The following is a 22,616-nucleotide window of genomic DNA, read 5'->3' on the forward strand; positions in this document are numbered from 1 at the left end:
TAAGTTGAGGTAGCCTCTGAGCCTGAAGAGTCGAGTCTACGACCGAGTGCCGGACACCTTGAGGGATGTTGCCGGCCTTCGGGCGTGCTCCGCTGGCAGGTCGGACTTTATTCACTGTGCGAGCCTAAGCAGATGGTTGGAGCCGCGCATGAATTCTTTTCCATTTGGCAGATTTCTACTGTCTACCACCGACCTCCGCACCGTGTAAAGACAGTGCCCACATGCGGCGGGAGAATCCCGGACCGCCTGCCCACAACATCGGGGTCTGTCTCGCTGGATCCTTCCCTTTGTGGTGCCCCCCACAGGCGTCCAGCAGACCGCACGTCAATGACCTTACAAAAAGGGCAGCGCGAGGTACCTCAAGCATGCTAAATAATAGTGAAGATACATGCATTGGACTGGAAACAGTCATCGGGTACCACCTTCCACTCCCAAGCTTTGGTATGGTAGGTACCTCATCATTTTACATCAGTCACGGCCCTCCGTCTCACATCCCGCGTCATTTTGGCTACTTGACATGAGGTGATTAAAAAACTTCCTCCTCCCAGAACCATTTCCAAAATTTTACCTCTGCCCATTGCCTTGGTTGACCCTGTTTTCTGCTCATCTAGCAATCTTGTCGTATACCAGTCGGCGCTCTACTTCTCCCTTCGACTTCACACCCAACAACAGCCCAGCAGCTCTTGATCTGGCAGCTTTCGCGTGCTTCTTTCTGCCCCGCATCGAAAAATCGTACTGCCCCTCCATCCCATCCATCTTGCTCACACAGCAAGACCAGTACAACCCACACATAATGAGCTCAGCACAAGACATCACCGGCGCATCTGCGCATGGAAGACAGCTCGAAGTCTCCGCTAGCTTGGGACTTTCAACTTCGCCAACCGCCACTTTCACCTCCCCCCCTTCAAGCTTCGCTAGAGCCGGCACTGCTCTTGCCCAGAGGCCAGCCCCCAAGCTTCTGAAGCCCTTCAACACCCAAGACATCAAGATTTTGCTTCTCGAAAATGTCAATCAAACAGGAAAAGATATCCTGACCGAGCAAGGTTACCAGGTCGAGGCTCTCAAGACCTCTCTCCCCGAAGACCAACTCATTGAGAAGATTCGGTAGGCCTATCCCTTGCCTCGTAGTCTGATGAGGAGAGTGATAGAATGCCTCATACTCATGCAATGTGATCATCCAGGGACGTGCATGTCATTGGTATTCGCTCCAAGACCAAGTTGACCGAGAAGGTCCTGCGTGAGGCCAAGAACCTGCTCGTCATTGGCTGCTTCTGCATCGGCACGAACCAGGTCAACCTCGAATACGCTGCCGCCCACGGTATTGCTGTCTTCAACTCCCCCTTCGCCAATTCGCGCAGTGTTGCAGAGCTCGTTATTGCCGAAATTATCACTCTGGCCCGTCAGCTTGGTGACCGCTCCAACGAGATGCACCGCGGCACCTGGAACAAGGTCAGCTCCAAGTGCTGGGAAATCCGTGGCAAGACGCTCGGTACGTAATCTTGCCATGCTGACCTCTGTATCGTCAAATGGTGCGGAGGATGCACTATCATTTGCTGACTGTAGATTAGGCATTGTGGGTTATGGCCACATTGGCTCGCAGCTTTCGGTCCTGGCCGAGGCTATGGGCATGAACGTCGTTTACTATGATGTCGTGAACCTGATGGCACTAGGAACCGCGACCCAAGTGCCCACCTTAGAAGCCTTGCTCGAGGAGGCCGACTTCGTTACTTTGCACGTGCCTGAGCTGCCAGAGACTAAGAACCTGATCTCTACTGCTCAGCTCGAGAAGATGAAGACTGGCGCTTACTTAATCAACGCCAGTCGCGGCAGCGTTGTCGACATCCAGGCTCTGATTAACGCCATGCGCTCTGGCAAGATCGCTGGTGCTGCTCTTGATGTCTACCCCAACGAGCCGGCGGCCAACGGCGACTACTTTAACAGCTCACTCAACACATGGGGCGAGGATCTGCGTAGCCTGAACAACATCATTTTGACGCCACACATTGGTGGCAGCACCGAGGAGGCCCAGCGCGCTATTGGTGTCGAAGGTAAGGAATACATCCAGGGGTTGCTCAAGCATGAAAACTAACCTCGAATTAGTTGCCGAGGCGCTTGTCCGCTATATCAACCAGGGCACCACGCTCAACAGTGTTAACCTGCCCGAGGTTAACCTGAGATCATTGACTTTGGATGAGCCCGACCACGCTCGTGTAAGCAACCCGTGGCACGACGTGGCCGCTAACAGAAAGCTGATCAAAAAATTCAGGTCATCTATATTCACCGCAATGTTCCCGGTGTCTTGCGCAGAGGTGAGAGAATGCCCATGATTCGTACAATTAGTATACGTGTAGAGTGCTAACGGACGGCAGTTAACGAGATTCTTGGCAACCACAATGTTGACAAGCAGATCTCCGACAGCAGAGGCGACGTGAGTTGCATTGGAAGGCGAGCATGGAATCCGGTCTGCTCCGGTCTGCTAACTTAGCGCTAGATTGCATACCTCATGGCCGATGTGAGCAGCGTCAAGGCCGAGGACATCAAGGAGATCAACGACGGTCTGGATTCTCTGAGCTGTGAGTACAAACCCGGACATGCGGTCGCGAGTTTCAAAGTCACTCACACAAGGATCCAGCACGCATCATGACCCGTGTCTTGTACTAGACGCGCATGTAGAAGCTATGGCATTGGTAAGGCGTTTGTGATGAAGATTCCTGGTTCGTGAAGAAAAACGAAGGTTCTCAGCGACCCAAGACAGCATCTCAACATGTCGATATGGGATCTGGGCACTTTGGATAAGGGAGTACCGGGTTTCACATCAACTTGAAGGCATATAAAAGCTGGTCGTTACATAAACACGGGCATGGCTGGGAAGGAATCAATATGGTAGAAGTTACAACGAGACAGAACGGAACCAACATTTGCAATTACAGAGCACACGACCCCGTTGCATGGTGCGGACGTTATAACATACATCCATGGCACAAGGTAAGGACAGCCCCTAATACCGACTGTCCCGCCATGGACACTACCTTACTGTGCACGTGCTTGGCTGGTTATGCATACCTCCTGCTGCTCAGTGCCTCAGGAAAGCAGATGAACATGGCGGTGAGTATTAGCAATGAACAGCCTATCAGAAGTGAGAGTTGGCAAAAGGGGCCAGGCTAACTCGGAAATTGTGTTGATGCAGCGGAGCCGAGCCCGGGCCTCAAGTCCACAACGCATGAGCACGCCCCTCTCCGCTTTCCCCCAAATTATAATGGATGAAGAAGATCGATCTCCATTGACAAGAGAGAAAGAGGAGTACATGGTTGACCGCTGACGAGGGAGCAGAAAATGGCTGATACTGGTCAGCTTACGAAAGCCAGTGTCGGATCCTTAGAGCAAAACACAAGGGCTTGGGCAAACGAAACATGTGATCAATCGGGCGGTCACTGCTCTGCCAGCTGCTGGATGCCATGAGCTCGTGAGCCAGTGATGATGGTATGAGCGGTATCCGGCAGGCAGCTTGGACAGCATTGTTTGCATGGAAAATGGCATGACGGGAAATACTGGCACGGTGTGAAATTCCAAGCGGTATGGAGCTGAGTGAAATACGCCCTCTGAATACACAGATTTGACGGGGAGCAAAGTGGATGGCGAAAGGGGCTGCAGGGGACTTGGGGAGGGTAGGATGGGACCTATGAAGATAACCCAGGCGGCAAGGGCAAGGGCAGGCGTTTGGTGATGGATACAGGCAATTCACTTGTACATATTAAAGGACACTATGCTTCCTAAATGTTGTTGAAATCGGGCATTTTGCACACAACGACATAAAGTCTGGAAAATGAAGCAGCGCTGAGTATGACCATGTCGAAGGATACAAGCGTATATTCGGGCTTGGTTCAGCGTGTGAGAGGGGAGATAGCGTGCGGGTAGAGAGACTGTGTGTGTAAACAATACGGTGCATAGCGCAAAGAAGGATCCACAGGTATTGCCATACGTTAAGATAGGGCGCTAGGACAGCAAGGAAAGGAGACATCACTGTGACTGACAACAACGACGCGTTGGCGAACTGACGGGGTGCGTCTGAGGGTCAGCATGTCTGTGGTTTCCGGCTGGGTAGCTTGGGACGAAAGCTCTCAGCACGCCTTTCCTTGGATTTCCTGGACGCTTTTCAGCCGCCTGGCGCAGACCCGAGAGTGACGGTCGTTTCAACCTTCGTCTTTGTTGGTTGTCAGCCAGCCAGAGTTTGCGGCTCATAAGGCGTCTCGGTGCTTTGATATCTAGGCACTGTACGCTACATCGAGCTGGACTGGCCTATAGGAATTCGAGGGTTCAACTATCGAAGAGATGGAGAGCCAGTAAGGAAAGTGAAACATGACCGAATGGAATGAATGGTGCTGCTGACGACATTGTTATCTCATCAATCCCTTCAAGCTACCTGCAATGGTGCCTATATGGTCTCATGCCAGAATACCTCCAATACCAACCATGGTGCGAACTCGGGGTGCTCAGTGCAGAAAGCCTCTTCGACTTTTCTTGGCTGTCACCAATGAAGGAGCTGAATGTCACGAAAGGCAGCTAGAAGCTGGCCGGAGTAGGAGCCTGCTTTGGGTTGACTTATCAATTTGGTCGGATGCTTTAAACTACCTTACGGATGCCACCAAGACAGAATGGTTTAGCTGCTGACCTACGGCGGCCGGACCATCCCCTTCCCGTCCGCCCGGCGAAGACGTCAAAGGAAACCCACAATAGAGAATTCGAGGTTGAAAGACAACAGTTTGAGCATAGGTGGATTCGAGTCTCCGTAGTTAGTCTGACTGGCTCATACCTATTGTCGCCCTCCAAGATTGGTCCGACCATTCAGGACGATCTTCTCTTCGGCCGTGAAGTAGTAATATAGTTAATTCCGGGGCGACTTGAATTGAGATTGACTTGCCTCGCCTTGCCTCAAACCAATAGCAGTGTCTCTACCCTGCCTGGCACTGTTGAAGTCTGTTCCCCTCCGCTATCTGGACGCGTCTAGTACCCCGAAAGACACTATCTTTAGACCCGCGCTGCATTACCTAAGGCAAGGTACCACGGATACCAATGGAACACGGGAATCCTCGTAATAGGGTGGACACAAGATACCGCTTCAGACACTGTCCTAAGGTAACTTGGCTTAGTACACTAAGACACCTTACTGCCACTGCCTACCTCAGGTACCCACGTACCTAAGGTAGGTACCTACATTTGCAGCGGCCAGAAACCTCACCTCACCTCAGGGCGCTCGTCCCTCCAACTGGCCAAGCCCAGCTCTCTCGCACCTGGCGTTTTTACCTGGTGCCCCTGTCCACGTCCGCCTCCACGTCCGTTAGAATCTCAAAAAGTTGTCCAGTTCTGTTGTTCACACCAGGTACGGCCGTCCTCCTTTCTTCAGCTGCCATTGATCTACCCGCCCCTTTCATGTCCTATCCTTCGCCTTTACATCTGCGTGCAATCTATCCTGAATTGTCAAATTCTTGGAGATAATCCCGCTGGTCGTTCATTGAACATTGCGTAGCGTGCACTCTCATTCTCTTGTCTCTCTTGTTACCTCCCATCCTTCATCAATCATCTCTTACAAAGGCCCCATACAAACCGTACCCATAAGGTTGGTACCAAATCTAGGCTGGCCTGCCCTTCATCTCCAAAGCCACCTTCCATCTACCTCGTCTCCTACTCCTCCATCTTCTCATCCCCTACCTCGACGACCAACGCGAAGCAGACGACGACGACGACGACGACTACGATCGAGACAGCGATAGTAGCGAGTCCCACACACAAGACAGGCCAACGGTTTTTGCCTCTGGCAATTACCATAACCAATCTCTCTCGCAACTCTTGCCCACTCGCTTGCCCATGAATCTCACGAATTGCTCCGAGCTCCCAGCCCTAGACCTACCGAATCCCATCCGCCAATCTTCCCGGGAATACTAGTTCTCCTCCATCGCCATCTCCGGTACTTAGTCCATCGATCACCTTCGAAGCTGTCACAATGTCAGAGAACTACGATGTCGGAACGCGGGCGTGGCAGCCTGATGCTACAGAGGGCTGGGTCGCGTCCGAGGTTGTCAACAAGACTCAAGATGGCTCAAAGGTTAAGCTTGTTTTCAAGCTGGACAATGGCGAGGTACGGTCTCTCTAATGCCCTGGCCAGGCCTACAAACGCGTATTGACGACCAGATAGGAGAAGACGGTTGAGGTCACCGCCGAGGCCCTCCAGAAAGGCGATTCATCCCTGCCTCCCCTGATGAATCCGACCATGCTCGAGGCCAGCGACGACTTGACGAATTTGTCCCATCTCAACGAGCCTGCAGGTACAGTACTTCCCTTGAATTGATACTCTAGCGATGCCATAGCTGACTCTGCGTGCCTCTAGTCTTGCAAGCCATCCGCCTTCGATATGCCCAGAAGGAAATTTACACATACAGTGGAATCGTCCTGATCGCGGCGAACCCTTTCGCGAGAGTAGACTCGCTCTACGTCCCAGGCATGGTTCAGGTCTATGCTGGCAAGCAGAGAGCAACGCAAGCACCGCACTTGTTCGCCATTGCAGAAGAAGCTTTCATGTAGGGCAACCTGTTCTCGCGCTATGTCATGACTGTAGTCACAGAATACTGGCTAACGGTTTGCAGTGATATGGTGCGAAGCGGAAAGAACCAGACTGTTGTCGTCTCGGGAGAGTCCGGTGCTGGAAAAACGGTCAGCGCCAAGTACATTATGCGATACTTCGCAACCAGAGAATCCCCTGACAACCCGGGAACGCGGTCCAAAAAAGGCGCCGAAGCTATGAGCGAAACAGAAGAACAGATCTTGGCTACGAATCCCATCATGGAGGCCTTCGGAAACGCAAAGACAACGCGCAACGATAACTCGTCACGATTTGGTAAATACATAGAGATTATGTTCGACGACAAAACCAACATCATTGGTGCTAAAATTCGCACCTACCTCCTCGAGCGATCCAGACTTGTCTTCCAACCCCTGAAGGAGCGCAATTACCACATTTTCTACCAGCTTGTTGCTGGTGCCTCAGACAAGGAGCGTCAGGATCTGCATCTGCTGCCCATTGAGGAGTTTGAGTATCTCAACCAGGGTAACTGCCCAACGATCGATGGCGTGGATGATAAGGCCGAGTTCGAGGCCACAAAGGCGTCTCTGCGGACAATCGGTGTCACCGACGCACAACAATCGGAGATCTTCAAACTCCTGTCTGGTCTGCTGCACCTCGGCAACATCAAGATTGGAGCCTCACGCAATGATAGTGTCCTCGCGCCGACAGAGCCCTCACTTGAATTGGCTTCATCAATTCTGGGTGTCAACGGAACTGAGTTTGCCAAGTGGATCGTCAAAAAGCAGCTGGTGACCAGAGGCGAAAAGATTACGTCAAACTTGACGCAGGCTCAAGCCATTGTCGTCCGTGATTCGGTAGCGAAGTTCATCTACTCCAGCCTTTTCGACTGGCTCGTCGACATCATCAACCACAGTCTGGCAACTGAAGAAGTCTTGAATCGCGTAATCTCATTCATCGGAGTGCTTGATATTTACGGCTTTGAACACTTCGCCAAGAACTCTTTCGAGCAATTCTGCATTAACTACGCCAACGAGAAGCTACAGCAAGAATTCAACCAACACGTTTTTAAGCTGGAGCAAGAGGAGTATCTAAGGGAAAAGATCGACTGGACTTTCATCGAGTTTTCCGACAATCAACCAGCCATTGATCTTATCGAAGGCAAGCTCGGTATCCTTTCCCTGCTGGATGAAGAGTCCCGTCTTCCCATGGGCTCCGACGAGCAGTTTGTCACGAAACTGCACCACAACTACGGCACCGACAAGCACAAGTTCTACAAAAAGCCTAGATTCGGCAAGTCCGCTTTCACTGTGTGCCACTATGCTGTGGATGTCACCTACGAATCTGAGGGTTTCATCGAAAAGAATCGGGACACCGTGCCTGATGAGCATATGGCGGTCCTCCGTGCCTCGACGAATAAGTTCCTTCGCGATGTTTTGGATGCAGCTTCTGCCGTCCGTGAAAAGGACGTCGCCTCCGTTTCATCGAGCTCAGTGAAGCCCGCCGCTGGTAGGAAGATCGGCGTGGCTGTCAACAGAAAGCCGACGTTGGGAGGTATCTTCCGTTCTTCGCTCATCGAGCTCATGAACACCATCAACAACACAGACGTTCACTACATTCGTTGCATCAAGCCTAACGAGGCGAAGGAGGCGTGGAAGTTTGAGGGCCCCATGGTCCTCAGTCAGTTGCGGGCCTGTGGTGTTCTCGAGACTGTTCGCATAAGTTGCGCTGGTTACCCCACTCGATGGACATACGAGGAATTTGCCCTGCGCTACTACATGCTTATCAACTCGGACCTGTGGGCGTCAGAGATTCGAGAAATGGCCAACGCTATCCTTACCAAGGCACTTGGCACCAGCTCTGGCAAAGGTTCCGACAAGTACCAGCTGGGCCTCACCAAGATCTTTTTCCGCGCCGGCATGCTCGCCTTCCTCGAGAACCTACGTACAAACCGTCTCAACGATTGCGCCATTCTCATTCAGAAGAACCTCCGTGCTAAGTTCTACCGCCGTCGCTACCTCGAGGCCCGCAAAGCCATCGTGACTTTTCAGTCCGCAGTGCGAGCCTACAACGCCCGGAACCAAGTCCAGGAGCTCCGCACCGTCAAAGCCGCAACAACAATACAGCGGGTTTGGCGTGGTCAACGGCAAAGAAAGGAGTACATACGCATCAGGAACGATGTCGTCCTGGCGCAAGCGGCGGCCAAAGGTTACCTTCGACGAAAAGAAATCATGGAGACCCGCGTAGGTAATGCGGCTATGCTCATTCAGCGTGTGTGGCGGTCTCGACGACAGGTCTTGGCTTGGAGGCAATACAGGAAGAAGGTCACTCTTATCCAAAGCCTGTGGCGTGGTAAACTCGCCCGTCGAGATTACAAGAAGACTCGGGAGGAAGCCCGTGATCTGAAGCAGATCTCGTACAAGCTCGAAAACAAGGTCGTCGAGCTGACTCAATCTCTCGGCACCATGAAGGCACAGAACAAGAACTTGTCGTCACAGGTGGAGAATTATGAGGGTCAAATCAAGGCGTGGAAGAACCGCCACAATGCCTTGGAGGCTCGGACGAAAGAGCTCCAGACCGAGGCTAACCAGGGTAGCATTGCAGTTGCAAGGCTGCAGGCAATGGAGGACGAGATGAAGAAGCTCCAGCAGAGCTTCGAGGAATCAACGTCCAATATTAAGAGAATGCAGGAGGAAGAGCGGGAGCTAAGAGAATCTCTGCGCTCTACGAGCACAGAGCTAGACACTGTTCGGCAACAGAGTGCACAGATCGAGAGCGAGAAGCTTTCACTGCGCCAGCAGCTCGCCGAACTGCAAGATCAGCTGGAACTGGCAAGAAGGCTAGCCCCGACCAACGGCGAGCTTGCCAACGGGGCTGTTCAGGCGCCGCCGTCGGCAGCGCCTGGCCTCATCAATCTTGTGTCCTCCAAGAAACCAAAGAGGAGGAGTGCTGGTGCCGAACCCAGCACAGCTGTGGACCGCTTCAGCGCTGCTTACAATCCCCGTCCCGTTTCGATGGCCATCACCAGCACTGCCCACAGACAGAACCTGCAGGGCACAGGCTTCATGCCTGGCGTCGATAACATCGAGCTCGAGCTCGAGACGCTCTTGGCTGACGAAGATGGACTGAACGAGGAGGTCACCATGGGTCTCATCCGTAACCTCAAGATTCCTTCGCCCAACACTAATCCACCACCGTCTGACAAGGAGGTTCTTTTCCCCTCTTATCTCATCAACTTGGTTACCTCCGAGATGTGGAACAATGGCTTTGTCAAGGAGTCAGAGCGGTTCCTCGCCAATGTCATGCAGTCGATTCAGCAGGAAGTCATGCAGCATGACGGCGATGAGGCCATCAACCCGGGGGCCTTCTGGCTCTCCAACGTGCATGAAATGTTGTCGTTCGTTTTCCTTGCAGAAGACTGGTACGAAGCGCAGAAGACGGATAACTATGAGTACGATCGTCTTCTGGAAATTGTCAAGCACGACTTGGAGAGTTTGGAGTTCAATATCTACCACACCTGGATGAAGGTCTTGAAGAAGAAGCTGCAGAAGATGATCATCCCCGCCATCATTGAGTCTCAGTCGCTTCCGGGCTTTGTCACCAACGAAAGCAGTCGTTTCCTTGGCAAACTTCTTCAGTCCAACTCGACTCCCGCCTACAGCATGGACAACCTGCTTAGCTTACTCAACAGCGTGTTCCGCGCCATGAAAGCCTACTACCTCGAAGACTCTATCATTACGCAGACCATCACTGAACTACTTCGTCTCGTTGGCGTCACCGCCTTCAACGACCTCCTGATGAGACGCAACTTCCTCTCCTGGAAGCGTGGTCTTCAGATCAACTACAACATCACGCGTATCGAGGAGTGGTGTAAGAGTCACGATATGCCCGAGGGCACTCTGCAGTTAGAGCACTTAATGGTAATGCGCCCAAAACACGGCCTAATCAAGCAAAGCTAATCCTTTCTACAGCAAGCAACGAAGCTTCTTCAATTGAAGAAGGCAACCCTGAATGATATTGAGATTATTCAGGATATCTGCTGGATGTGAGTTGAATTCCGCTTCATATTCGACAAGGCTGTGTGGAAGTTGCTAACAAAATGTTCCTCCACAGGCTGTCGCCCAACCAGATTCAAAAGCTCCTAAACCAGTACTTGGTCGCAGACTATGAGCAGCCCATCAACGGCGAGATCATGAAGGCTGTTGCCTCCAGAGTCACGGAAAAGAGTGACGTACTGCTGCTCCAAGCTGTCGACATGGACGATAGTGGACCGTACGAGATCGCCGAACCCAGAGTCATCACCGCTCTAGAGACTTATACTCCTTCATGTATGTGAACTGCAACAAGAGTCGTACCTGGTCTGGCCTCACTAACAATACATGAATAGGGCTTCAAACCCCACGACTGAAACGTCTTGCTGAGATTGTGTCTGCTCAAGCAATTGCTCAGCAAGAGAAGCTCGAGTACGACCCCGAGGACGACTTCGAGCCTAACGGCGACCTCGCTGAGGTTGATGAGGAAGACGTGGCCGCATAACCGTGTACAGCTAAACGATATTAGAAGATGACCTTGTCTGTCTTGATAAGTAGACAGGTAGGCAATAGAGCCTGCCCTGTAGAGTGTCCTGTCCTTGTTCTGCTCGCTGGTCTCTACCCAAAAATGACCACTGAAATGATGACGACTATTAAGTGAGCGGTGGCCAGAAATGGGCGGTGGTGTGTCGGTAGCTTCTTTAGGGAGCTATGCCTGGGGATTTACTACGTCAGGTTGTCGCATGGATAATGTAGAAAGAAGCAATAGTTGTGATGGCGTCCAGTCTCGTCGTGGATGTTGCCGATTGAGTGATTAAGAGGAAGTGGAGAAGATAGGGGTTTGGAAAGACCTGTGCAACAACACACTCGCCCAGCCTAACCATGATCGAAAGCTTGGGGGGAACGGCGGCTCAGGCCCTGTAAAAGGAGCGCCCAATCTGTTTCCTGTTCACGTAGCAAGCATTCAAGTGGCAGAGGCGGGATAAGGCTCCGCAATATTGCCAATACGTTATTTCCAAGTGCTTATTTCTCCTCCCACCCCTCAACGATTCAGTGCTCAGAGACTCTTGAACGCACAATTTGATTAAATATCATCTCATCTGCGTTGACAACGCGAACAACATATTCCCAACATGGGAGCTGGAAGCCGTAGATAGATGCTTTGATTGCGGGCGGCAGGTTGGCGCCCCGCACGTGACCGTCACACACACGCCAACCCTATCCATAAGTTGCTGTCAGAGCGCTGTAATTCATAGCGGGCATTTATGCTACCTTAAGTGGCCCTCATTGGACTCACTTACATGCAATGCAATAAACGAAGCTTTTCGCATCCCGTTTCGTTCTCTATCCTTTTCTACCTCCCTCCCAGCGGTACTCGACTTAACTATAGTCAGCCTGAAACCAGCACTATCCTTATTCGCTCAATTCAAACATCAAAACGAAACTTTTCATCGACATGAGAACGTCACCAAACATCATTGTCGCTGGTACGCCAGGCGTGGGCAAGACGACGCACTGCGAAGAGCTCGCCAGGCGTACAGGCCTCAAGCACCTCTCGGTTAACCAAGTTGTCAAAGATCGGGAGTGCCATGAGGGCTGGGATGACGAGTTTCAGAGTTGGATTGTTGACGAGGACAAGGTTTGTCGTTCTGTGACATTCATTTATGGGAACTGAATTCCACCATTGCGAAAATCCTCACACTCAGTATCTCTGTTGCTTAAGTGTTCGCTGTACTGATGAATCTGGGGTCCAGTTGCTCGATGCCATCGAGGGAGACGTTCAGGATGGGGGCTACATTATTGACTGGCACGCCTGCGACTTGTTCCCCAAAAGTTGGATTGACCTCGTTGTTGTGCTGCGTGTGGATTCGACCACACTCTATGATCGTCTAGCAGCAAGGTAAGGGAGTCCCGTGTGGTCCCATGTTGTTCTTCGTCTACTCTTCCCCCCTCCGCCTCTTCCTCTTCGTCTTCGCAAACGAGTGGCAGCAAGGTCGTCAGTAAGGATGATGACGAGAGCTAACACGACTGGGTTGGCTCCATTCAGGAAATATCCCGAGACCAAACTCCAGGAAAATCTAGACTCGGAAATCATGGAGGTATTGCTGCAAGAAGCCAGGGAGGCCTTCGATGAGGAGATAGTTGTGGAGCTTACAAGCAACACATCCGATGAAATGGAGACCAACATTTCGAGGGTTGAGGCATGGCTTGAGCAATGGAAGAAGGATCACTCGTCATGACGAGGTGGATGAGGACGACGGAGTGACGACGCATCAGGGAAAATGACTGCGAGCTTGGTCTCGTTGGGAAATCAAGTCCGTCGCGGGGAGGTGCCAGGGTAAAGAGATCTTCCTAATCGCACTACTTGTGAAAGTGCTGACCATGCTACATGGGAAAAGGAGCTACATAGATATGTTCGTATCCAAAATACCTTTAGGCGTTGTCTCTATGCAAGGGTTGGTTCCTACGCAAGGGTCTGCTTCGCAACAATTCTTATAATTGGGCCCATCACGCGCAAGTCTTCTCCTATGCCTAGGACATCAGACGATGATATATGCAACTAGACGATGTTAGTAAAGTGGATAATGCAACAGAGCGCTATCACATTCTCCGGCATTGAAGCAAAGTGTTCGATGGGGGCACGATGACTCTCTTACATACATAACACGAATGATAATAGTTGTACGTCAAATCCATTGTGGAACACCTCGCACATAGCCTACTCTCCCAACAGCACTTCTTCACTGGACCGGATCTTTAGCCTTTCCCATCTCTTCATCATGGCCACCCCACCGACAGTCAAATTCATCACTGGCAATGCCAACAAGTTGCGGGAGGTCAAGGCCATCCTGGAACCAGCAATCACGGTACAAAGCCACGCTGTTGACCTCGAGGAAGTTCAAGGCACAGTTGAGGAAGTCACCCTAGCCAAATGTCGCAAGGCTGCCGAGACTGTGAGTAGCGGTATTTCAGAAATACCAAGAGTGTAATCCTTGGCATGTTAATTCGTTCCGTTTGATCATCTTCTAGATCCAAGGGCCTGTCCTGGTTGAAGACACTTGCCTCTGCTTTAAGGCTCTCGGTGATCTCCCAGGCCCTTATATGTAGGTTATGTTGGGGCCGACACGCATTCCTGTCTACCCGCCTCGCACTGTCTTCGATGACTAACCGTTCTCACCCAGAAAATGGTTCATGGAATCCATCGGCCACCAAGGCCTAAACAATCTACTAGTAGCCTATGAGGATAAATCCGCCGATGCCGTGTGCACGTTTGCCTACTCGCCCGGTCCTGGAAGCGAACCTCTCCTCTTCCAGGGACGGACTAGAGTAAGCAACAAACATTGTGATTCGTTCCTGAACCTTTGCCAACGTTTTAACTAGGGCAAGATCGTGCCGCCTCGAGGCCCAGTTGACTTTGGTAAGCAGGACTTTGGCACACCGTTGTGTAATCTTTCTAGTGTGTTGTTGCTAACCACATCAAGGGTGGGATGCTATTTTCGAGTACAATGGCCAGACGTAAGTCTATCATCGAGTGTTGGCAGATATTTGCCTCGCTAATGAGTCATCAAGCTACGCCGAGATGGACAAGGCGGCCAAAAATAAGATCTCTCACCGCGGTCTTGCTCTCGCGAAGTTGCAGGACTGGTTCGCTCAACAGCGAACCGAGTGACCGCCATAGATGAGACGCACACGGTCGGGCCAGATCGACTTGATAGCTCTTGAACCGATTCTCAATTCAAGAGCTACTGTGCGCTGTCGAGGTCACAGCGATTCGGCTATCAAGTCTGTGATATGGTCAGCCCGGTCCAGGAGGATCTCTGTGCTCGGACCTACCTCAGGATTTCGAACTCGCGGTATCGTCGAAGGTACTTGGCGCCCCGGCGATATAGCTTGAGAGATTCATCTGCTGATTTATGCTTAAAAGTTTGGCCAATAAGCCGGGCAAGCGCGGGTGGATCGCGAAATACGGGGTCAAAGACGAGCAGATTAGCAGTGCCATGCTTTTGTTTCTCGAAGCCAACGATTGTCAATGAATGGCCTAGACGTGATATTCCTCTTAGCAGACTGTCTTCTTTCGCGTGACGAGAACAATGACTTACCGGCATGCTGAAAGTATATAGGCGGAAGTGACGTGCAGGTTACTTTTGAGCCTTGGCGATGCGCTCCCTGCTTGAAGTACTGCTCGACGGCCATCATCAGCTTGGCCTCAGACTTTCCTTGTTCCTGGTCTCTGAACCCCTGAGCAGTGCATCTGCCTCAACGTTAGCCATTTTCTTACATGGGTTTCAATACAAATACACCCACGGAATTTGAAGGCCAACGAAGAGTGCTTGGGCCTAGGAGCCCCAGAAGTTAGGCCAAAAGTTCAATGATATTGCCGGTTGGTCCCCGTCTTACCTCTGGAGTACCAATATACTTGCGAGTCCCCATGATGCCACCGGTTTCAACTCGCCCCTGGGAATTGATACCGAGGTCCCAGGCTCTCTCGATGAGTTCCTGGATCTCGAATATAGTAGGCAGTCGGCCCTGAAAACGATCCACGCCAGGGGCATTGGCGCCAATGATGTAAGAAATCATCATTTGAATATTGCGATAGCCGCAAAACCCTCCTAGATGTGATTGAGCATCAGCTTTTACCAATGAGTTTTGGCGACTACGATACCTTCTTTCTTGAGCTTTGATACATGCTGCACGGCCGGGTCGCACAAGTAGGCATATTCAGTGGACTTGCTCTGGCTCAAGAGCTGCTCGAGAACAGAAATCACCCCTACCTGCGTCAGTGTCGCCCGACCACGCCGCGGCAGGGCACTCACCGTCGCTCTTGACTTCGCCGCCTTTATGAAGAAGAGACACGAGCCAGTCTGGCATCTGCTGTTCATGCGCATATTTCCCCAACTCTGCTTTCTAAGGAGGATCAGTCGGAATTCTGTGCCAAACAAACCAGGAGGAATTTCTGTACTCCGAGTCGTTTCTCTCCATCCTTGCCTTTCGACTTTGCTGCGAGCGACAGCAGTTTTCCCCATTGCTCAACGTTCGCATTCTGACCTTCGGCAGCGGATTCGCGGTGGCTACTAGAGGCGGCGGCGACAGTTGAAGTATTGGGTCGCCGAGATTGGATGACGGCTTGGGAATTAGGGTTCTCAGCAACTTGGCGGTCCTCTTCTAGGTGAAGGTCCATGTGATAGTCGATTTCTGCCAAAGGAATGCTTTCACTGCATCCCTCGATTGGACAGTCGGCATACTGCTCTCGCGGCGTCCCAGTTGCGGGTGCGAAAGAGTGAGAATTGTCTTCTTCGGGGTGGAAAGTCTCCATGTGCTGGTGTGTAGTCAGTAGACTGTAGAGACATTTGAATAGAACCACACTTACTAGCAATATCTCGAGCTCTCCTCCACCAGCCTTCGCACAAAAGGGACAGATCATGTTTTGCTCCATGGTAACAGACCTCAGCTGGGCCAGGCTAGCCAGGTGGATATCCTATGGAGTCGGAGGCGAGCTGTATGAGATGAAGTTGGAATGAGACAAGTGGAATGACGGCAATACAAAGGCCAGTGCGATGCAACACATACGAACGCTTGCTATTCCGGTGAATGAGCACTTTGATTGATCAACTAAGAGGATCCAGTGAAAGCTTGTTTGCCTCAACGCATTGTTGTATACCTAGTGTTCGACGCTTGACTTGAGATGCTGCACGAATGAGGGCACAAAGATGGTAGATTCCTAGTGCAGGGTTCTCCGAGGGGCCCAAGTGGGAGGTGCTTATCAATGTATGTACTGCGAGAGAAAAAAGGTTCCTGGCTTTGCTGCTTTCAATATTCTCATAAAGCCGACGGGCAGACAAGGCTGTTAGAGGATAGGTATATGAGGCATGGGAGGAATTAGTAGTAATAGCATGTCGCATTAGACAGTTCCAGAGGCAGCGAGAGCGACCAGACCGGACGGGACTCCACGAGTTGATTTCCTACCTAGCTGATGTAAGATCGGGGGGTCCACAGGTCCAAATTGCGCGCCCAACCAGCAAATGGTCAAGGCACAGTCGGCGCCTGAATTATAGGAAGAATAAGGTGCATAAAACAAGGTAGGCTCCATCCTCCCACCCAAGCTGCCAGTGTCACATCAGGTAGTAAATATGTCAAGTGAGGTATGATTAGTACTTCGTAAGTGATTATTACCATCATTATCGCAAGTAAGTATATTGTCCTGATCCTTTTCCATACGGATACTTCTCTGTTGGCTCCCCCCTGTACTTCGACTCGAACACCCGCATAGTACCCGTAGCACCCGAGAAAGCAGGTTGCTAAGAGGTGCCTTATTGAATGACCATCAGCCGTCCTTCGGAGAGCATTACATACCCAAGTACTTCACCGGCGTGATTCAATGTCTTTGCGCACTCTTAGCAACCTCAAAAACCGCCACTCGAACCAGACACCTCTGTACCAATTCTCCAGTAGCTACCCATTCACCATCCCAGAATGTCAGCACCAGTCGGGTCGGGTGCCCTTCTAAGGCTGATTTGGGTCTGCGTATAAGTGTAGTTGATCTGGTGGTCTCTATAAACTCCTACATAAGAATGCATTTGCCTCCCTCTGCAGTCTCGCCCGGATTTTGGGCCTTCTCAATCTCGGCAATCAAGATATCAAAGGCCTTCCCGACATTCTCGTTGTATCGTGCGCTGGCCTCCGTCCAACCGCATTGAATCTTCTCTGCTACTCTCTTGCCTTCCTCTGCGCTGACTTGTCGTTGCTCGGGACGGAGATCGCTCTTGTTACCGACGATGACTATAGGGACTGATTCAGTACCCTTTTATAGTTCCAGTCAGTACGTCGCTCTTGCTTGCTCAATCCGCAATAGGGTGTAAGTACCAAGTGATTCAGAATCTTCTCGCGGATTACTTGCACCATCTCAAAAGACGGTAGAGACGACACCGAGTACACTAGCATGTAGCCGTGGATGCCAATGAAATGTTTCGAGTTCAAAATACTGTATTCATCCTACAATTTTCTGTCCGTCAGTCGAGGCACTTGTCCTTTCCCGCGTTCCTGAAACCCTGCATGGCGCTTCCAACTTGTTCTGCTGAGTGCAACCCGTCGTTTCGTCTACTGGTCACTTAAAGCGACAATTAAGGGATGACGTACCTGTCCTGCAGTATCGACAATTTCTGTCGCAAATTCTTGTCCCTTATAGCGAATTGTTTTGCTGAAGGTGTTCTCGATGGTAGGGTAATAACTATCAACGAAGTGGCCGTCTACGAATTGGACCGCCAACGATGATTTGCCTTGTGAAGTGAGTATGTTAGTCTATGGATGCTGCTTTCCAAAACGAGACATGTGCCATAATTAATGCAGACGGGGATAGTCTGGCCAGTCTGTCATGGGGGAGAGAACGGACCGACGGAACGACTGCCAACGATGGCCACCTTTCTGTTCTTTGGCGCCGGCATTTATATGACTGATGAGTAGGAGACGGGGCGAACGAAAGGAAGGGATTGTCGCTAGAGCCCTGTGCTGGGGAGGGAAATGCCCGCACTAATGCTGGATTCAAGAAGTTCGTAGGGAGAACGCTGAAAGGAGGTAGTGTCGTAGTAGAGACTTGACTGTTGCTGTAGTGCCTCTGCTGTGTAATGCGGGCACGTAAGATGCTGCCCTTTATTTATCGAAGACTGGTATTGCCTTAGGCAGTGAATGGCTGCATGAGATGAGGAGCGAGGAGAAAGTTGTTGTCGAAGCAGGTAGGAAGGATAGAGCAGTCGAAAGCACAGGATTGATGTTGCAGCGTGAAGGTGTAGCAAAAAGCGGCGGTACTAATGGATGTTGATGGAGAGATTGATGGAGGGGGGAATGGAGCGGCGGCATGGCGCATGCAAGTATGGAACCCAGCAGCAGAGAGCGGGATACAACGCAGGCACATGCACATGTCTTAGGAGAGGCGGGCTTCTGCTACTACAGGCTAGTACTGACACATTGCTCCGTGCTCAGGTCACTTACCAGCTCTGGCCTGGACTTGGCAGTGGACCCATGCTAAGGCTAAGGGGCCTGCTTACCTTGATGAAAAAGGTAAAGAACTCACGAAGCCAGCCCAGAGAAGAATCCCCACTGCGATATCGTCGCTTAGGTATGCAAGACCGTATAGTCCGGGTTACTGTAGATTGCCATTTTTATAAATTGGCCGCCCCTCGCTTGTATTTGTTTCTTCTTGTACAAGGTAAGAAAGATGCCTCCAATATCCCTCACCACAGCGTGTATAGATTTGGACTACCTCAACACCTTCCCCCGAAGGTTGTGCTGCAAAAACCTTCTCAACCTGGAGAATTCCACGGCCGAAGACATCAGATATCCGTACCCTATCTTTTAACGCCTATAGCCTACTAGATATGTATCAGTGAGTTGCGTCATGGCTATCTCCGGTATGGGGGCTGCCTTACAACGGAAGGGTTCTAATAGGAATTGAATTCAGACCCTGTTTTTAGAAAATTTGAGCAATGATTTGTGGTAAGATGAGCTGGATCCAGCTAGACTCAGTCATTTCCATCATCCAATCGAAGGTTATATGATGAGAATTCTTCTAAAGTACCCAACAAGGGGCAACGGAAGCGTCTGGTTCCTCGCAAACCATGCTGCTAGGACACCTGGTTGCCTGCCTATCCACCGGTCTTCACCGCCGCGCCAGTCTGTCAAAGAGTGCTCTTTAGACTCCCCAAGCCGGATTGCCACCGTCTCTTCTTGAAAGACTTTGCTGGTAATGGCGGCAAGCGTGGCTGAGAATGCTACCTGTTTTGACTTTGTAGCCACTTCCTTGCACCTAAGTGTATCATCCCCCAGTAAGTGCTGATTGTAACTCGCTACCGACTAGAGGCCTTATGCCTCTGCCTCAGCTCGTTAACGAGGTTTTGCAAGCTCGTCGTCAACTCATCCGTGTCCAACTTTTGGTGCAAAGCCATAAACTCCTGAATGGAATCGAGCAAGTACTTGGTGCCTCTTCCATGACTCTTTTCCTCCAGCCGCCGGCGTACTTGGCTACCCAACGACAAGTAGCCTAACAGTATCGCCAAGTAACCGTGAGCTACGGCAACCGAGGTCTTCTCGACTGAATCAGCCTATACAACCATATTAGCCTAGCCATATCTGTGCAGTTCGCCCTGACCCCTGGAAACTCACTGTACCAGCCGAATCGCGATTGTCCAGGTAGACTTCTATCAGCCTGTCCAAGGTTGAGCCGTCCTGCCCTTGCCACGCATCCACAGAGTGCCGGGCTGACGGAGAGTGCTCGGATGTATTGATCATGACGCCTAGTAGCAGCATGAGTGTCTCGTAGACATCCTTGGAAAAGGCCCCTTTGTGGACAGACTGCTCCAGGAGCTCAAATCCCGCAACGCTGGCCTCTGTTAGCTCGCGGAAAAGATCTCCTCTACTAAAGGCGCTTGCAGCAACGGGGTTGTTATTCGTTGTGTTCAGTGCCAATTTCAATGCTGTCGACTCGAAATCGCCGAATTCTTGCAGAGGTCGAGCCATGGCTGTTGTGAGAACATCTGCGAAGATGGGAAGATATCGCTTTGTCCATCGAGGGCCGGCGTCGGATTCCATTGCTGCAATCGAGTAGCCTTCGAGGAGCGAAAGCGCTAGGCCGGCGTCTGTTCCCTCCATCCCATGAGCTCTACAATGTTGCCAGCCTGTCTCGGCGAACCCAAATAACTGATCTGTCAAGCTAGAGAGGATGTGACGTGTCGCTGTACTGTCACCGTCCTTGCAGAGTACGGATATGGCTTTCAAAGCAACCGTCCTGGGCGACAGCACGGTGGGCGGAGAGCCCCTCCATAGATCCAGGTGCTGTATCGTAGATTTCAATGCAGAAAGGGATGACTGTGCGTTCCTAGATAAGTTAGATTTCCTTTGCGCTGCAATACTGACTATGTCTTCGTCGATGTTGAACATTGTCGAAGCCAGTTGCGCAATACCTTCGCTCTGTAGCTGAGGTACGAGATGAGGCACCGAATACGATGTGAATAGAACCAGAACAACAGACAGGAGGACGAAGCCGCTGACGAAGTCCTCTTCCTGTCCGAGAGCGTGAAATAAGGCGTCCTTCGCACCCTGGTCGCGAAATTGACGGACAAACGTCTTGTCCCGCAGCTTACTCGCCAGCTCCAATAGAGCGTTGCGCCTCGAGCGCGCTGTCTGTGATCTGGGCGGCTGGGGCGTGCCGACTCTGTCAAGCAAATCGGCCATGCTGTCTGCAAAACGGTGATTGGCACCGGCTTGCCTGAGCGCGTGGATATCAATGATGCCACCGCCTCTAGCAGAGTCGTCTTCCTCGATCTCTTCTTCTTCAAACGCAAAGGACGCAAGCTTCGACATGGTTGGGGGCGGACTCAGATCATGCTGGGTGCCGTCAACTCCGATTTGGCTGCCTAGGCTGTCTCCCCCTGACTCATCTGTCTTCAGCGTCCGCTGCTCTCCGTACGTCGATCTCAGCTTTCTAGTGCTCGAGAGCACCTTGGGCCGCATCGATGGTTTCGGCGTCATGTCAATAGGCTTCACCGGAGTGAAAGGAGAAGCATCGGTCGTTCCCGTCCTAGAGTGCTGCGATGAATCTGATATTTCGGAGTCCGAGTCCGAGCTGTCTTCGGTTTGCGCCGCCAACTGATCGATGAGACGGATACGCTTCGGCTTAGATAGCATTTTCGGCTTCGTCACTTGTGGTCTCGTAATGGTGGAGCTTGGCTTTCCCACTACCCGCGCTTCAGAAGATTGTGAGAATGCCTGTCGTGTATGCAAGTTGGACTCGGTCCTGCGAGGAACGTCAACCTCGGCTTGAGCACGAGGAGCGCTCCTGCGTGGTTCGGCTTGCGTCAGTATCTTGGGTCTATCGAGCCCTTGCGGCAGAGGGTCCTGTTTGACGGCGCAAAAAGAACTGGATGCGCTTGTGTTGAAGGGCGATTTCGCTCGGCGGGTGTGAGAGGGTAATCCCGCTGGCGGAGCGATGACAGGTGGTTTGATTTCGACCTTGCGATCAGCTTTGGCCATAGGCGCAACAGCCACCTTCCTCTTCTTCGTTTTGTTTGAACCATCCGGCTGGATTACGGGCGCGTCAACAGGTGGCACAACTTGCCGAGAAAGTGCAAGGCGCAAAGGGTCATCGGATGGTGGGTCGTAAAGATCGTAGAGCTGGTCGGCAGGCGCTGAAGAGGCCTCGGTTGATTGTGTAGCATTGCCGGCGCGTCGCGAAGCATTTGACAGGTCGAGAAACGCATGAATAGGTCGTTTTCGCGATGTCTTGCCGTAAGTTGTTGACTTTTTGCGCGGGACGCTCGGCCCGTCCCTGGTAGCCATGTTGTGTCGTGGCCAACGCAGACAGGCTTCTGATAGCCACGGTGCAGGTTTCCAATGAAGTGAAAGATGGTTATTGGCGATACGCGGTGATTACTGACAACGACGGGAGAATTCGGTATGGCGGACGATGGGCGGAACGATGAGTCCAGTGATTACTTGGACGGAGACAGCGACGCAGGCGGCGCTGGTCAAGAATAGCGTGGGTGGTTATTGTTCTAAGGGGATCGAGAAGGGCTATAGCTGAGTGAGGTGAGGCGCGCAGGTTCGCGGCGAGGCACGTCCTGCTGGCTTGCGACTCTGCCCTGCCTGGCCTTAGTCAAGGTGACAGCCGGCAGGCATTGCGGAGGATGGAAAGAGTAGAGACCGGGGGACTTTGCAAGACAACCTCACACATTCACAGGAGAAGAGGCACCCGTCAAAGTCGAATCCCAAACATGAGAGGTTTTGATGAATGGTTTAATTCATTCAGGCGGAACAGCGCTTGAAGTCGTTTACTGGCAGCTGGATAATGGAGAGAAGAAAGAGAAGCGTGGCAAGCACGGCAAGGTATGGCGCATCGCACATTACCTTACCTCAGGTCCAATAGTAAGGACGGATGCGGGTATTGAGTCTGTTTGTCCTCCGCCCGGGCACAAGTTTCCTGCCGTGCTGTGGCTGCCGCGCCGCCCAGCGTCGCTCCCGCCGGA

At 51.8% G+C, this 22,616-nt stretch overlaps 10 protein-coding genes across 10 annotated transcripts; 6 read left to right on the forward strand and 4 right to left on the reverse strand.

The window, feature by feature from the left end:
- Positions 1–175: 175 nt before the first annotated feature.
- CLUP02_08392 (uncharacterized protein) lies at positions 176–412 on the reverse strand (the record flags this gene model as incomplete). Its single annotated transcript, XM_049287382.1, has 1 exon — positions 176–412. The coding sequence occupies one exon, from the start codon at positions 410–412 to the stop codon at positions 176–178; it is 237 nt and encodes a 78-aa protein (XP_049144525.1).
- On the forward strand, positions 389–2,661 carry CLUP02_08393 (D-isomer specific 2-hydroxyacid dehydrogenase; the record flags this gene model as incomplete). Its single annotated transcript, XM_049287383.1, has 9 exons — positions 389–522; positions 673–1,104; positions 1,182–1,489; positions 1,569–2,048; positions 2,101–2,210; positions 2,267–2,309; positions 2,370–2,428; positions 2,492–2,573; positions 2,633–2,661. 9 exons carry the CDS (start codon positions 389–391, stop codon positions 2,659–2,661), a joined length of 1,677 nt encoding a protein of 558 aa, XP_049144526.1.
- A 219-nt stretch (positions 2,662–2,880) lies between these two features.
- Positions 2,881–3,319, forward strand: CLUP02_08394 (uncharacterized protein; the record flags this gene model as incomplete). The annotated part of the gene is made up of 2 exons (XM_049287384.1): positions 2,881–3,105; positions 3,188–3,319. The coding sequence occupies 2 exons, from the start codon at positions 2,881–2,883 to the stop codon at positions 3,317–3,319; spliced, it is 357 nt and encodes a 118-aa protein (XP_049144527.1).
- A 758-nt stretch (positions 3,320–4,077) lies between these two features.
- On the forward strand, positions 4,078–5,940 carry CLUP02_08395 (uncharacterized protein; the record flags this gene model as incomplete). Its single annotated transcript, XM_049287385.1, has 11 exons — positions 4,078–4,098; positions 4,158–4,226; positions 4,303–4,340; positions 4,417–4,473; positions 4,557–4,593; positions 4,652–4,865; positions 4,942–5,055; positions 5,184–5,191; positions 5,247–5,330; positions 5,378–5,504; positions 5,657–5,940. 11 exons carry the CDS (start codon positions 4,078–4,080, stop codon positions 5,938–5,940), a joined length of 1,053 nt encoding a protein of 350 aa, XP_049144528.1.
- Positions 5,941–5,998: 58 nt separating this feature from the next.
- Positions 5,999–11,110, forward strand: CLUP02_08396 (uncharacterized protein; the record flags this gene model as incomplete). The annotated part of the gene is made up of 7 exons (XM_049287386.1): positions 5,999–6,133; positions 6,191–6,320; positions 6,383–6,572; positions 6,639–10,494; positions 10,546–10,619; positions 10,688–10,902; positions 10,962–11,110. 7 exons carry the CDS (start codon positions 5,999–6,001, stop codon positions 11,108–11,110), a joined length of 4,749 nt encoding a protein of 1,582 aa, XP_049144529.1.
- Positions 11,111–12,061: 951 nt separating this feature from the next.
- CLUP02_08397 (POS9-activating factor FAP7) lies at positions 12,062–12,845 on the forward strand (the record flags this gene model as incomplete). Its single annotated transcript, XM_049287387.1, has 3 exons — positions 12,062–12,244; positions 12,360–12,505; positions 12,653–12,845. 3 exons carry the CDS (start codon positions 12,062–12,064, stop codon positions 12,843–12,845), a joined length of 522 nt encoding a protein of 173 aa, XP_049144530.1.
- A 540-nt stretch (positions 12,846–13,385) lies between these two features.
- CLUP02_08398 (Ham1 family protein) lies at positions 13,386–14,275 on the forward strand (the record flags this gene model as incomplete). The annotated part of the gene is made up of 6 exons (XM_049287388.1): positions 13,386–13,559; positions 13,636–13,709; positions 13,788–13,932; positions 13,987–14,023; positions 14,088–14,121; positions 14,176–14,275. 6 exons carry the CDS (start codon positions 13,386–13,388, stop codon positions 14,273–14,275), a joined length of 564 nt encoding a protein of 187 aa, XP_049144531.1.
- A 66-nt stretch (positions 14,276–14,341) lies between these two features.
- On the reverse strand, positions 14,342–16,039 carry CLUP02_08399 (peptidase family C78; the record flags this gene model as incomplete). Its single annotated transcript, XM_049287389.1, has 8 exons — positions 14,342–14,390; positions 14,440–14,644; positions 14,706–14,844; positions 15,004–15,215; positions 15,269–15,373; positions 15,420–15,510; positions 15,566–15,922; positions 15,974–16,039. The coding sequence occupies 8 exons, from the start codon at positions 16,037–16,039 to the stop codon at positions 14,342–14,344; spliced, it is 1,224 nt and encodes a 407-aa protein (XP_049144532.1).
- A 1,125-nt stretch (positions 16,040–17,164) lies between these two features.
- Positions 17,165–18,044, reverse strand: CLUP02_08400 (Ras family protein; the record flags this gene model as incomplete). Its single annotated transcript, XM_049287390.1, has 4 exons — positions 17,165–17,404; positions 17,467–17,595; positions 17,740–17,879; positions 17,993–18,044. The coding sequence occupies 4 exons, from the start codon at positions 18,042–18,044 to the stop codon at positions 17,165–17,167; spliced, it is 561 nt and encodes a 186-aa protein (XP_049144533.1).
- A 1,022-nt stretch (positions 18,045–19,066) lies between these two features.
- On the reverse strand, positions 19,067–21,930 carry CLUP02_08401 (uncharacterized protein; the record flags this gene model as incomplete). Its single annotated transcript, XM_049287391.1, has 5 exons — positions 19,067–19,112; positions 19,175–19,402; positions 19,510–19,697; positions 19,759–20,427; positions 20,509–21,930. The coding sequence occupies 5 exons, from the start codon at positions 21,928–21,930 to the stop codon at positions 19,067–19,069; spliced, it is 2,553 nt and encodes an 850-aa protein (XP_049144534.1).
- Between the last annotated feature and the right edge of the window lie 686 nt (positions 21,931–22,616).

The sequence above is a fragment of the Colletotrichum lupini genome, chromosome 4 (assembly GCF_023278565.1).
Source record: "Colletotrichum lupini chromosome 4, complete sequence".
Lineage (NCBI taxonomy): Eukaryota > Fungi > Ascomycota > Sordariomycetes > Glomerellales > Glomerellaceae > Colletotrichum > Colletotrichum lupini.